At 41.1% G+C, this 15,054-nt stretch overlaps 1 protein-coding gene across 5 annotated transcripts in view; it reads right to left on the reverse strand.

Annotated features, from left to right (window-relative positions):
* Positions 1 to 1,327: 1,327 nt before the first annotated feature.
* sacs (sacsin molecular chaperone) overlaps positions 1,328 to 15,054 on the reverse strand; it is a 29,357-nt gene continuing 15,630 nt past the window's right edge. For all 5 annotated transcript variants that reach the window (XM_082504206.1, XM_082504204.1, XM_082504205.1 and 2 more), the window contains one exon: positions 1,328 to 14,147. In XM_082504206.1, the coding sequence (XP_082360332.1) occupies positions 2,596 to 14,147 (11,552 nt within the window). In that variant the 3' untranslated portion in view covers positions 1,328 to 2,595. The remainder of the gene's footprint in view (positions 14,148 to 15,054) is intronic.

A 15,054-nucleotide genomic window follows, 5' to 3' on the forward strand; every position in this document is an offset into this window, starting at 1 on the left:
ATTCAGTGGATCACAGTGTGTGCTGCAGCGGGGTCATGAAGCTGTATGCTCTTTATTTTTAGGATGGTTCAAACTGCAGTAATGTGATGTCAGCGTAGAAAATCAATTTGTTTTGGCAAGTGTAAATTTAACCCTTCAAATAACTCCAGAAATCAGCTTCATTAAAAAAAAATAGTTCTACTAGTACCAGCTATGGCTAGCTAATAAACATACTACATTGTAATAAATCTTATAACTTTGAGGTTTTAATGCAAATGCAGATGCAAGACTGTAGGACACTAGGAGCATTTGTGCTTAAAACATGACTGTCACTATATCACATTTTACACATCATGATTATCTTATAGACATATCATAATTTTGGTATCTCAACTTTAAATACATATATAAATATACAATCCTGTGAAAAAGTAATTATCCCTTTTAGCTTCCATAGGAATGGAAAAGTTAAGTAGTGGCCAAGTGTTGCTATGAATGCACTTCATTCATTGATCACGAACAAGTGTAAGCATCTTTGTAATAGCAGACATTTTGGCTGTTTGCTAGTCTGGAGCATTCGGGTGTGTGTTAACATGATTGTGAGGAAAGATTTTAGAAAAGCAAATTTTGCTGCCCATCAGTGTGCCAATGGGTATACGGTCATTTCCAAACATTATGAAGTCCGTCATTCTACAGTGAGAGATTCTTTAAAAGTGGAAAACATTCAAGACAGTTAACAGGTGATGTCTCAAGAAGTCCACCCAGAGGTCAGCCCATGCAATGCTCAGAGAAACTGCAAAAAACCAAGCGCTACATCTCAGACTACAGACCTCAAGCTGGACAAGTATGGCTTTTTTTAGAAGGGTTGCCGGAAGAAAGAATCGTATCTCCAAGACGTACCATGCTTTGGTTTGTTAAATTGCATCTGAACAAATCGCAAGACATCTGGAAAAATGACCAAAGAGAAGCTATTTAGCTCTAGTTATAATACACTGCACTACATCTTTCCAAAACCAACATTTGCCCAACGATGTGAGAGACTGATAACCCCACGGTGTATATGATATATGCAGTGGGGTTTGCATAGTTTATCTCAGGATAGCACAGAGTTCTTTTTCACAGGATTGCAGTGATTCAGTCAGTCCAATTCATCTATAACTTTGCATCTTGTCTTTTTAAGAAAGTAATTAAAACTCACACCTCACTGTAAAACAGTATACATTACTGATACAATATCAATATTTCATTTTAAAATATCAGTTTCTGTCAATGCAAAATTAAAGTCACACTCCTCTATTCAAAATACACCTTATTTTAAAATAATGTCCAAGCAATAACTGGCACAGAGTATTTGGGGGGTGAATTTATTAGGGCTTTCTATGGCTAGTGTACATCATCATGATCTACAGAAAGAACTCCAAAGTTTATTCAGGGGACAGTCTTGACTGAGTGACCTCAAGCTTGAGGTATAAGTTATTGTTTCTGTTTACAATGTGTGATCAGTGTGTGTATCGTCCTTCAAATCAGAGGTAAAACCAAGCTGCTAAATCAGCAAAAAAACACAAGAGCACCACAGTCTGGTGCTTATCTATGTTCCTTAAACCAAAAGATTCAACTGACAAAAATAAAAAGTATGAACATGGGTTAATGCTGGCAAAGGTTAACATGTTGGGTTGTGCCCAGATTACAGAATATGGCTCTTTATCACAAATCCTGCTGAGTATTAACAAACAGGTAAAAAACAAAACCAAAAAAACCCTACAAGGATACTTGACTAATCGCCTTTTCTAAAACTTCACAGATAAAAGCAAGACACTTGCACTCCAGCTTTGAGTACAGGTACTTCATATTGACTGACACAAAACATACAAGTGAGTTAAAATTAACAGAACATGTTTCTGTTCACAGCTGGATTGTCCCAAGTTTCTGGGTTGACTAATGCTACACAAGTGCAAGTACATGAGTTTCAAAAAGTGCTCTGTCCATAAACAAGTGCCTGGCTATGTTACAGAGAATGTACAACTTATAACAAAATGATACGAAATCAAGCATAAAAGTACAAACAAAATGTACAAACATGATTGTACTTCCTTGACTTGCTGAGCTTTTGCAAATAGGAGATGTTGCATGACAGTAACTGCATTACTTGACAGATTTGACCTTTTTCATAATATGCACAGCCTTTAACTACACCCAACGGGTTTTCCGTAGCAAGAAAATATATTCATTTATTTTTTACAAAAGATAAAGTAAAAAAAAAGCAGCATTTTTTCTAACTTAGAGCAAAGATAGTCAATGTGGGGACTTTGGTAAACAAAATGTATTGCTGAGGCATCTGTATGTACAGCATATGCACAAATGGCTTTTTTACATATTACATTATGGTTTATGTTTTTTTTACATATTACATCAAATTTCTATGAATGCAGCCTAACAGGTTATGGAAGCCATACATGTATTTACTGTGCATGAGCCACAGCACCGCCATCACAGGTGTGAACTGCATATGTACCATAAGCTGCCAGATTCTTGATACATGGTCTGTATTGCACACAATCACACATTTCCTCGATTCCACAGAGGATCTATGCATACTCGTCTTCATCAACAGCAGTATCATATTTTTTGCTGCACAAAGGTTTCAAGCTTTATGATTATCCGTGCAGTACATTCCATCACTCTCATTGCAACCTCAGATGTGTATCTGTCATTGGGAATCTGCGGGAATGGCAGGAGATCAGGGTAGCGAGTTCTGAGGCTGTCCACACCGTATCCTTCCAGGATCTGAACGTCACTGGCGAGGCCTTTGAGCTGGGAGTTGTACTCCTCTACTTTTTGAGCCAGCGCAGTCGGCTTTACATCTTTGTCTGACTTTCCTCTGACAGCATAATCAGCAGCTATCAATGCAAGCTTTGTGGCCAAGTAGCACTTGAAACAAACCCACTCGTTAGCATTCTTATGAAGGTCATTGCGAGCAGCAGAGTAGTTTGCTCTGGCTTGTCTCAGCCACCTGCGGGCCTCCACAGGGTTTCCAACTGTCTTAAAGGTTGGGGGAACAAAGAAACGATGCGAGTGTGATGAACTTGCATAACTTGTATAATGTTCCCTGAACTGTTGCCTTTCTGATTTGTGACTCGTTGCTTCCTGGTTCCACGATGAATAAAACCTTTGAAATGAGAATTTCTCTGACTGGAAGCGGGTTGATGATGCAGAGTAGGCTCTCCTGGAAGCCCTGTCTGTATTTTGCTGATCAGCCAAAGACTGCTTCTCCATCCTGTTTATCTCATTCTGTAGGTGCTTGAAGACTTCTGTGGCAATGTCCAGATTTTCTGCATTTTTGTCTGGATGCCATTTGAGATACAGTCTTCGGATAATCTTTTTTCTCTCCATCTCAGGAAGCTTCCAGGCTTGTTCAACTACTAAGGTCACTTCTTTAAGAATCTCAGGCAATGCCTTAAGTTTGATCTTTTTTGGAGACTGTTTATGTGGAGGGGGTCGCAAGTTTTCTTTGCCAGGAAATGGAGGGGGGACCATTCGTAGACCAGAGGAACGACTGTCTGGGCTCGTAGGTGTTAATGGTGTTGATGTGTCTCGAACTTGAGTGCTTTCATCTTGTCTGGAGAACTTGTATAAGTCGAGGGAACTAACTATTTTGTACTCACTATAACCAATGTCGATCTGGAAGCATTTCCCAAGGAAACTTGTGTTTTCTTCCTCTTCTCTTTCGACTTCTTGTACAATGATGGCGTATGTATAGGTGGGCTGATATGAGCCATATATGTCTCCCCCCTCAGAGTCTACAAGATAACCCACATATTCCCCTGGATAGAATACATTCATTGGATCCATGAGCAGTGTGTGATGTATCTCTGCTGGAATTGGGGTTCCAGGGAGGGGTAGCTCAAGCTGTGAAGGCTCTGTTGAATCATATTTAACACCAAGGTTGTCCAGCTTCTCTGTGATTCTATAGATGTCATTACAGCCCAACATAGCAATCAGGTACGACGTGTCTGAAATCAAATTGTCTGTAGCAGACTTCAGTGTCATAGCAAGAGCCAAAAGAAAGTTAATGTCTTTGCTGTCTGAATGTTGGATGTAGAGGTGAATCACAGCTGTCCCATATCTCTTGAGGAATGCTAGCGTTTCGCTGCGACTGTGCGGGATAGGGCTACATCCTTTCACTCTTAAAGTTGTCTGGAGTTTCTCAAAACAGGACACTTTGAGCCCTTCACAAAGCGCTTTGCAGAGACGTATGGCTTTGTCTTCATTCACAAGGTATGCATTATCGTTCTCATGTTTCATTATTCTGATCAGTCCTGTGATGAACTGTTCTGATGAGAGCAACAGCTGAAGGCGACCTTGTAGCGAGCAAAGGGCACCGAACTGGCACATTTTTGGAGAGTCCTCATCAAGTTGCTCTTCAAGAATGCTACTCAGCAGTCTAGGCCTTAGCTTCTGTGGAAGTAGCATGATTAGTTTTGTGTGGTAGGCATGATCTTTGCCTAGATAACACTGGCTCAGATCCACAAGCATCTGAACTCCAACATTACCCTGAATTCTGCTCTTGTAGTGTGGTGCATCATCAAACACCAACACATTCGATTTGGCTAATCTACCATCATGGCTTGGCAGGTAAAATATCAAATCTCTTAGATCTTCAAGGTCTTTGCGAATGTCCTTTGGCTCATTATGAAGAGACTTGAACAATCCCGAAACAACCCTTTTCACAGTTCTCATTTCATTTGGGTCAAGCTGCTTTCCCTCTGAATTTCTGTAAATTCGCCACAGCACTTCAACATATTGTCTGGTTGACACAACATCCTCTGTACCAAGTTCTTTGAACAGTTGATGAAAGGTACCGAGTTCTAGAGGTAGTTTGTACAAGTAGGGTTTGAAGTCAGATTCATTGTCCAAATTAATGACCACCTCTTCAGGTTTTAGCAATTTCCAGCCATCTTCTACCATGACAAAGGCTACTCCACGGAGCTGGTAACGGAAATCTCTTTTATCTGCATTGAGGAACTCATATGTGGATCTTAGAACTTTGTTCCTGGTTTTCACCATTTCATCATCAGGATTGGATATACTGCAGATATTCTTACAGTTGCTTATGACTTTCTCCAGAGGTGGGTCCAAGTTGACACCTAGCATGTTTAACACTTGGTCAAGTTGTTCCTGCCCAGTGAAAGTGCTACCCTCTTGGTCCCTTATGCTTAAAGGTGTAGCTTTCTCTGGTAGTATTGGACATGATGTCCAAAGCAAATGAATAATATCTGTTTGCTTGAACTTTGGATTCACTTGGGACCCACTGAAACGTATGAGAGGAAGTGTGCCACTCATCTCTTGGTACTGAGAATGAAGTTTGATGAGTTCTTTGGGTGCTCTCTCAGGGCACAGAAAAGGTATCATTGAGAGCTCTTTGAGAAAAGTGCCCTGAAAAAGGTCCATCCTCTCACTGAAAATATGGTTCAAAAGAACATCGACAATGGTTTGCACTTTTTCCTTGGTCCAGCACTCCGTTTGCGCTTTGATGCTGATCTCTTTTGCAAACTGAAGAATTTGCTGCTGTGATACTTCATGCTTGAGACCAATATTTCTCAGAAAATTTATCCATGAGGTGAGCAACAATGTCCCATTCTTGGGTTTTGACACTTGCTCTACTTTTTTAAAAAACTCAGTAGGTATGAATGACTTTGTAGGTAGCATAACTTCAAACACTTTAACTGTTTTATCATAGAAGAACTTAGTTGGCCTGATTCTGTTTGAGTAGTCATAGATGAACGACAGTTCCTTCAGTTTCTCATAGAGCTGATCTTTCATCTCACATGGTTCTTCCATTGCCAAAAGCCTCTCCTTCAGATAGACAATGTGTTCAACTTTGGCATCATAGGAAAGACTCTCAAACTTTGGCAGAAGATGATGGAGGTAGATTTCTAAGTCATCTATTGGCATGCAGCCAAGGAACGTATACAACTCTTTGAGCTGCGGACAATCTGCAAGAAATGCAAAGGAGTTCGTGTTCGCCCATTTGTCTATGTCCGCAGAAGGGAGACTTTTGGCAAGAACATAGTTTGCCCCGTAGTTAGCAATGCTGATATATTTTCCGCTAACTGATTTAAAGCATGGGAGGAGTTTTAGGCTCTGTGCATCTTCTTGTGTGAGGCTAGCCAAGTTGCAGTTGAAATATAACAAAAAAGCCTCAAAGTCCTTGTCATTCAGGTTTCCCGATTTGAATGCAGATGTCTGAATCATGTACTCTACAGCTTTCAGAACACTTGATGGATTTTCAATGTTTGCAGTGTACTGTGTCAGAAAAGGCACGAGCTGACTCTCTTTGACACAGATTTTGTTAACTGCAAGTTGAATACACCCTGCTTTCATTAGGGTATGAAAGACTTTGTCATTTTGGCCCTGTGGAAATATGGCAATGCTCATCAAGCTCAGAGGTAGAAGCACATCATACTCTGGAACAACAAGCTTTTCTCTGGCCATGAATTTGATTCCAGGCAGCAAAGCCCAATCTTTCAGAATTTCAAGCACTGTGTCGAAGCTAGGTTTCACTTCCACCTGATTATCCTTAACAGCGATATTCTCACTGATGAAGTTCCACACATTCTTTAGCCAGGATTCACTTGCAAAGGTATCTCTCCATTTCACAGGAATCTTTGATCGATACTCTCTTGGAAGAACAGACCCAAGTAGGTCCCCAAAGCTGCTGATGTCAAAGCTTTTTGCAACTCCTGCATTCAACAGGATGTTGCTGTACCTAATGTACAATGTGTTCATGAACATGTCTTTCCTAGATGATATCAGTTCATGGTGTGCTGTCAGGAACTTTGGTCTCTTTGAATCAAACACCTGAAGCATGTTGTCCATTGTTACCAACAGAGGCAAGCCCTCGACTTTGACTTCATTTTCCTCTATATCTTTAAAACAGTAGTCCACTAGAAGCTTCAAGTTATGAACTAGCTTATAGTTTGACTGCTGGAGACGACAGGGGAGTTTTCCAACATGGCATGATGTATCCGGTGATGAGAAAGTGTAAAGAAAGTTACGGACATCACTTGGTGTAACATAACGTACTGGAATCCCTGCATCTTCCAAACAGAAGTAGAGATTTGCAGTCTCATCGCAGCTGTGAATCAGGTTGAAACCAATATCAAGAAGCAAGGTTTTCAGCCTGTAGACATTTTCAGCCACAGACTTCCTTGAAGTTAGGTTGTACTCTGTGTTTTTCAGATGCTGAAGTTCATCTTGTAGTAGGTTATCAAAAAAGGCTCTTCCCTTGTTTGTTGTAGATGTATTCACCCATGAAATATAAATGACAGAGTGTATCTCAGAGTTGTCCATCTGTGCTGCTCTGACAACAGGAAGGAGACGTTTCAGGTCAGCATGGATACAGCTGTATACTGCTTTAACCAGGCAGTACCAGTCTGGCTGTATATCAAGTCTGTTGGCTGGGAAGAAGAACAGATATTTCCGCAGTGTATCTTTAACAACATGAAGTGGTGTTCCTTGGACTATAGTCATGGTGGGATCTGGACCTGGGAAGTATCGACGCTTGAGCTGAATCAGCAGTTCAACACAGGCGGGTGCTATCAGTGATGTCATCAGATTGTTATTCCAGTCACTCCTCACCCCAACTCCATTGTCATCTCTCCACAGGTTTCTTCTGGCAGAATCTAGGGCAAAATGTCCATTGACATGAAAGGGTAACCCTGTCTCGAGTGAAAGAGGAAGAAAGCAGAAAGCTCTGTGGGGTTTTTTGTAGTTGTGACTTACACATGCAGCTACCCCTCCACGTGGAAACAGGGTGATGTCTTCATTTTTGTGAGCTGAGATCACACTTTTAGAGACATTTTCAATGTTAGGGAAGCCAGATCTGTTGCAGATCATCCATGTAGTCAGATTTCCCTCAGTATCCTCTATGTCCATTGTGTAGGTTATCTGCTGGACTGGGATAGCAGTAAGCGGCTTCTTTTTGGTCACACTGTCGATGACAGAGGCATGAAATTGTTTGCGTTTCAATCGGTCACCATCTGTTATTTTGGCTGTCACAGAGTAGAGCACTTTTAGTTCACCAGATGAATGATCAATAGTACAGATTGATATTTTCTCCATGTGGTTAAGAAACATCAAAAGTTCTGCACCATCAGTTTTAAGCTTATCCAGAAGGTTCTGTACCATCCTGTCAGACGCAGCGACAGAACTGATCTCTGATGTCTTTGCCATGTCTGTAGAGCGGATGGGAAATCTGAACATTGTGCTGCGTTCCAACTTAAAATGAGCTCCTAAGTAAAGATTAAGAACATCTGAAAACTGAGACCTGAAGTCAGAGTCCAAGTCTCGAAACATTCTTCCAGGACTCACAGATGTGGCCCCAGGTGCATACCGTGCATGTGGATCAAAGATACAAAGAATGTCATTGTTAGAGATGAAGGATGGACAGTCAGTTATGTGGTAGACTGAATTGAATCCTATGCCATATTGACCAGTTTTTCCTGGATTGGCCTCTTTTGTTCCTCTCCCAAGATTCTGTATACCTCTGATATCATCTTCTGTGAATGGTTGATTGTTAAATACACAGAGCGCTGGGCCTTGCATCGGGATCCATTTATCGTCAAATATTCTATCTGTGGGGTGCGTTCTTGGATCAAAAACAAAGTAAATCTCTGTTGCTTTGGCATCATCTGCATTTTGAAGCAGCTCTTTCAACATTTCTTTTTCCGATGGGTAAGCATTGAGAATGCTTTTAATTCTGCTTGTGAGCTTTTCTTTTTGTCCAAACTCGCTCCCAAGTGTGGTAAAGCAGACATTTGAGGCATATCTCTCCAATGCTTTATGACGTTTTGGGACTGCTCCTAATTTTACAGCAACCTCTCTTGGAATATCCCCGTGACAGTATTTCACCGTTGAGTCTCTGACTTTGATCCAGGGGCAGTCATTGTAGCACAGGGATTTTGATGGCTGCAGCATTAGATTGGAGTCGGGTAACAGAATCTCACCATAATTCACTTGACAGTATTCTTGGTTCTTGTCTCGTATTAGGCTCCATATTCCTTCACTAATAATTCTGCGACATAACTGGAAGTTTTCCTCACTGAGTACTTTTCGTCCACATTCTTGCTTCATAGTTTCCAGAACAGCTGAGAAATCTTCCACTGTGAAGCTAGGTTGTACCCCAACACTTTCAAAAAGCTCACGGCAGCTGTTTCTGTACTTGTTGGGGAGCTGGTAAAGATGTGGAGCTGCATCAAAATTTAGGTGGAAAGCAACTTTGGAAGGACTGACATATGTGTTCTCTACCAGGATGGAGCTGAAGGATTTCAGTTCCTCAGTTATCTGATCTTTTGCACTTTCGTCCTGTAGCATCTCCTCATGAAGATATTTGTAACAGGCATTTGTTATGTTTTCCTGATACAGAGTTACACCATCAAAAGCCTGAGAGAGCTTCTTTAGCTGACTGATGACCAGTCCAACTGAGGGTTTCCTTATTAGACCAAGACAGTCTTTCACAGCTAGCGAGATTGCACCACAACCTTTAAAGGATGGGGAATTCTCGTTCAGGATTGGCTTCATCAGACACACTGTGTCCTGATGTTCAGTTGTGAAGAGCTCTCTGGCAGAGAACATTGTTGTTGGGGAAAAGTTGTTCCCATGCCATGGGAGAGAGAATCCTGCAGGCCTTGTGAGGAATGGAAGAAACCTGATGTCCTGCAGTTTCTCCAAATGCTCAGCTGTTCCTTCATCTCTCATCTTCAGCTTTTCGTCAATGAGATTGAGTAGTATACTACTACGGAAGCATGCAGCTGTATGATCACTTTCATTAAGACCCATGACAGAATGAGCACGCTCAATCAGGTCCTCCCATGACAGATCGTCTTTTACCATACCTAACTGCACTAGCTTTACTAAACATACAGGGTTTACATAGTCTTTAGAAGTTCCTTCAGGAAATCTTCCATCATCAGCGTTGTAGAGTTTAGCAACTCTTCCCTCTGGGTGAATAAGTTTAGAAGGTAAAACCAGTTCCGTGTTGGGGCCAGAGCATGGGATACAAGGTGTAACCCTGAGGATTGATGCAAAATCCTCTAGTTTCTCATTCAAAACATAATGCATTAGAGGGTCCCTAAGCTCTTTGTCAATTTCCTGGATGTGTGGGAAAAAGACATCTGAAAAGAACTGCTTCTCTGTCAGGGTGTTTTCCATCAGCTTTCCTTTGCACCCAGCATCATCAAATCCTTCCTTCACCCAGTCAGGCAGCTCAACAGCACAGAGGTTTTGTGAGCCACTCTTTTTGAGGTATTTCAAGAAGATTTTGAAAGCAGCGGGTCCTATGTCTGACCTGCAGAGTAAGGCATCATCAAGGAATCTGACACATTTGATTGACACCCATGTTTTGCCATCTGAGAAAACTCTTGCATGCTCACTGTCACCTCCTTTGGCTATTTCTTGGTAGACACCCTGGCTGATCAGTCTGAAGTCATCATGTACCTGACCTGGATCTGGCCAAGCTGCATAGTAGTTATACTTCAGTAGTTCTCCACTTTCGGCCATTAACCGTAGCATGGTGAGAGCTGCTAAATAGGCCTGGACAATGACATGTCTCATGAATATAGAATTCCACTGTCCTTTGGTGTCTGTCTTCCAAATCTCTTTACGGTTTGATGTCACAGCAAAGCAGCCATTAATTTGGACTGGTAGGCCTGTTTTGATTTTTAAAGGTAAGTAACAAAACACCTCTCCGATTGGTGTTGCATTTGTCTTCACTGTCCATTTTCTATTCTCTTCCTCTGAGAGAAGAACGGCCACCCCTCCACAAGGCACTAGTCCTAATCTTTTTCCACTATCACTAAGGGAAAATTTGAGTGCCTCATTTGCATCCATGCATGAGCAAATGAGCCAGTTCGTGACCTCAACTGCCTTCTGGGGCATTTCATCTGTGAGTCTTCTTGTCTGAACACCTTTAGCAGCCATCTCAAAGTACTGGTTAGGATCTTCCTCTGAACCTCGGAACAGTGGGGAGTGGAGATCAACAATGCGCTTGAACACGTTGTGAAACTCCTCCACCATAACACGTATGATGCATCCAGACTTGGGAACATCAGAAGGTACCTTGCTGGTGCTTGCTACTTTCTTCATAACCTTTGCTGCAGATTTTAGGATACTTAGAGGTCCATATGAGGCTTTGGATGACCACACACTTTTGTTTATTACCACGACATCTTGCGCTCCTGCTGGATTTGGTTCCTCATATTTCAGGTATTTCAAGACCATGCTTCCAACATGTTGAGTGAACAGAATGAATCTGTGGCCACATATGCTGAACTCATCAACGAGAGAGTAGATATCTGTGGTATTGTAGTACAGACTGCTGATTTCACTTACTGACGCTTCCTGCTCTGTTCTGAATGGAAGTCTGAACAGTGTACCATTGTATTTGTATGGCGAGTCCTGAGCTAAAGGAAGCTGGCAGTTGAAGACATTAATGAAAGGTTTGAACTGATTGGGAAACTTTCTCAGCCTCCTCTGTTGTTTGTTCCAGTTGATTTTGATCCCTGGATTAGACCTGTCTCTGATGTGCTTGCTGATGTGATTAATGTTTGGATCAAACATAATCATGAACTCTCTGCTCATTATGATGGGGATATCTGTAACGTGATAAACAGAGTTAAAACCCAAGCCAAACTTGCCAACTTTGTCTGCTTCACACCTTTTCACTGATCCACCTAATCTTGTGATGTTCAGAAAGTCTGTGTCTGAAAATACGGCATTATTGAAAGACCACAAGGCAGGCCCGTGGCAAACAATCATGCCAGGGTCAAGGAGATTCTCCCGAATGTCAGTGTTTTTTCTCATGTCAATGAGAAAACTGCACTCTGTTGCACTTGCATCATCAGCATTTTGAAGAAGCTCTTTGAAAATGTCTGCTACAGATGGATATTCCTCCAAGATATTTTTTATTCTCACTGTTAGAGGTTCTTGTTGGCCAGACTGTTCAAAGCCAAGATTCTCTGGGTTTATCAAGCGTGTGCTCAAACATGGGACCTTCAGCCACTCTGCTGTTTTCATAGGAATGTCATCATGGACCAATATAATTGGTTCTGAAGCGTCTTCGAGTAAGTCGTTCAAATCATCAACTTTGATATCACAGTAGGTACATTCATGGATGGGCTTCATCGCTAACCTGCTTGGGTCCTTGTAACAAAGAATGGGCACATGCATGTTAGTGTCTACAGGTATCTGATTGTTGTACAGCCATCTCAGGATGTTGATTAAAAGTAGAATATCACGTTTGCTTTCTTCCTTGGTCATCTCTCCTTCACATCTCTGTCGAATGAGAGCAATGACTTTGAACACATGGTCTGGGACAACCTCTTCAACTGAACCACAGAACTTAAAAAGCTTGTGAAACTTCCTAATTGTCTTGGGCAGAGAGTAGAGGTAAGGCTGCAAGTCTAGATCAGGGAGGGCTTTTAAAACTGTCTGGCCAGGTGATGAGAACGTCTTCCCTGTCCACACCCAATCAAAAGGCAGTGATTTCATTGCTTCTCTTGCATCCTCAAGATGAGCCTGCATGAAGCCATAAATCTCAAACAAGATCTGCTGGAACTGATACCAATCCTCTGTGGTGAATGCCTGAGATTTATGCCAGTCATTCACTGCTTTCAAGTGTTGTAATACTTGATCCACTTGTGGCTCCATAGTCAGTTTCAGTGCCTTCTTCATACCTGCAGATGTGTGTTCAACCAGTGGTACTGAAGATCCCACAAGCACTGCATGGGATATTTCACACATTTCAGACAAAGAGCAGATATGGATAGTATCTCCAACCCAAGCAAGAGATTTAGGGTAAGTTAAGGGTCTGTCTTTACAGACCGGTGCCCATTTTAGTTTAAGCAAAGCTGTCTGAGCATCAGCTGATTTTACAAGCTTGGTCTGTTTGTTAAGTATTTGCAGCAGTGTTTTTGCTTTTTTAATTATCAAGTCCCATTTAGGTTCCTCACTGCTTTGCAACTCCTCTATCTTCTTTGCCACTCGAAGTACATCTTTTTCACTGAGCTGTACTTCATTTCTTAGTCCCAGTTGTCTGAGTGAATGAAGAATATCTGGAGATGATGTGAATGTACTTGTGGGAAACCTGTTTTTTTCCTCCATGAAGAATAGATGTTGCAGGATCTCTAGCTCAGGATCAAAAAGATCTGTCGCTTTGACTGACTTTCCACAAGGCAGCTGAATGAATTTAAGAGCAGAAAGCCATCCAATCACGGCTGAGTTTTCATTCTTTAGAAAAGCCAAATGTTTAAGAGCCCAGAGCATGATTTCAGTTGTCTCATCTGTTGTGTAGTAACCTCTCTCAATATCCTGAATAATCATTTTGAAACATTCTGTTGTTTTCACTTGTTCAACATTTAGCATTTTGATGAGGCGAATTGATTCCTCATCAGAGCAAGAAACAAGATTTTCAGATAATTTCACATCTGGCGGGTGCTTGGCTCTGTGGTGTAAAGCTCTGGCCCCTCTCAGTGATGTGAATGCTGAGGTACCTTTAGAGCATGTACCCAGTTTTTTAAAGATGGAAAGGTCAAGTAGGATATACTTCTCCTTCTCTGTAATGTCAGACAGCCCTGCAAGAAAATTTCTGAGTGCAATTTTCTCTTCCACTGAGAAAGAAGAGACTTGGCTTGATAATCGTTGGGCTGATGTTCTACTCAGAATTTGCAGAAGCATACCAGGAGAGCATGGGTGAATGTAATTTTTTAGCAGAGGATGCTGCAAACAGGGATCCAGCTTTTTTATCACTACTCCTCCAAGCTTTTCTATGATGTCAAGCACGTTTTCAGAAAGTGGCGCCTCTTCCTCATCCACAAGTACTATGGGTGATGGAGTTTTGAAACGAAGAAGCTCAACTGTGTGTGTGCTTTCCTCGAGTGGCACAAGTGGGATCAAAGGCATGTCTTCAAATGTATTTAGGTCATCAGCAAAATATATATAGAGATGCTTCCAAATCAACTTTAGCCAGGAAAATGTAGGATGCTTCAACTCCCTGTTTCCAGGATCCCAATGAACTTTAAAGTCTCTGGTTGGCCAGGCTGTTGACAGGATCTCCTTGATGAGTCGAGCTGAACGTTCAGGGTTCAGCACTTGTAGCTGAGTGCAGGGTCTACCTGTTATAACAGTGAAATTTAGAAATTAGCACAAGTTATTATTACAGACACAGATGCAAAATAAAATCTGATCAATGGGTTAGGTTTGTTCTTGTTATTGATACAGCTGCTACACCTTTAAATGCACCTTTTCATTCATAGCTCAGCCACACAATGTCATTTAATTTTTGAAGTGTTTTGTTTTCTTCTTAGTCTCTTGTCAAATTTTACTCATTAAATGATGAGTACATTTCTGTCCTCAGACACATCACCTCAAATACTCAGAATCTAAATATATTTAAGACATGTAAGTCATGCAAACACGCTTGCACAAACTTTACTGTGTATCCACACACACACACACGCACACACACTGTTCCTTGTTAATTTAACAAGGAAAAATGCTTTTTCCAGGCCTGTGGCACTTGTTCACTTCGCTCATGTATTAAAACACAGACATGCATGGTAATTTATCATGTTATTCATTTTTACCTTGTATCACTTTATATAGTCAGATGGCAAAAACAGTTGTTTATAAACACTAAGCCAAAAAATATTAAATAAATATATTTCTTCTAATTCTTCTTTGCAAGCTATATAAACATTGTGTTTGATGTCACTGTTTGATGAAGACTCATTTATAGATAATGATGATAAGGCTTCAAAAGTGCCAAGGAGTTGGGGAACACACATACATACATATGATACGATCAGTAAGATACTAAAGTCATGCCAATCTGAATCCAGTCTTATCAATCCAACATATAAGTTTAGGTTAATAATAAAAAGGTCACACACTTTGAAATGCCTTACCTGAACACCCCCATAGAAACTGTTGCACTGTAAAATTTAAGAGATGTGGGATGATTTTTACTGTTTCTTAAAAAAAATGTGGTAAAATAAAGAACTTAAAAAGTAAACAAATGAT

This window comes from Aulonocara stuartgranti, assembly GCF_965226115.1.
Source record: "Aulonocara stuartgranti genome assembly, chromosome: 14".
Taxonomy (NCBI): domain Eukaryota; kingdom Metazoa; phylum Chordata; class Actinopteri; order Cichliformes; family Cichlidae; genus Aulonocara; species Aulonocara stuartgranti.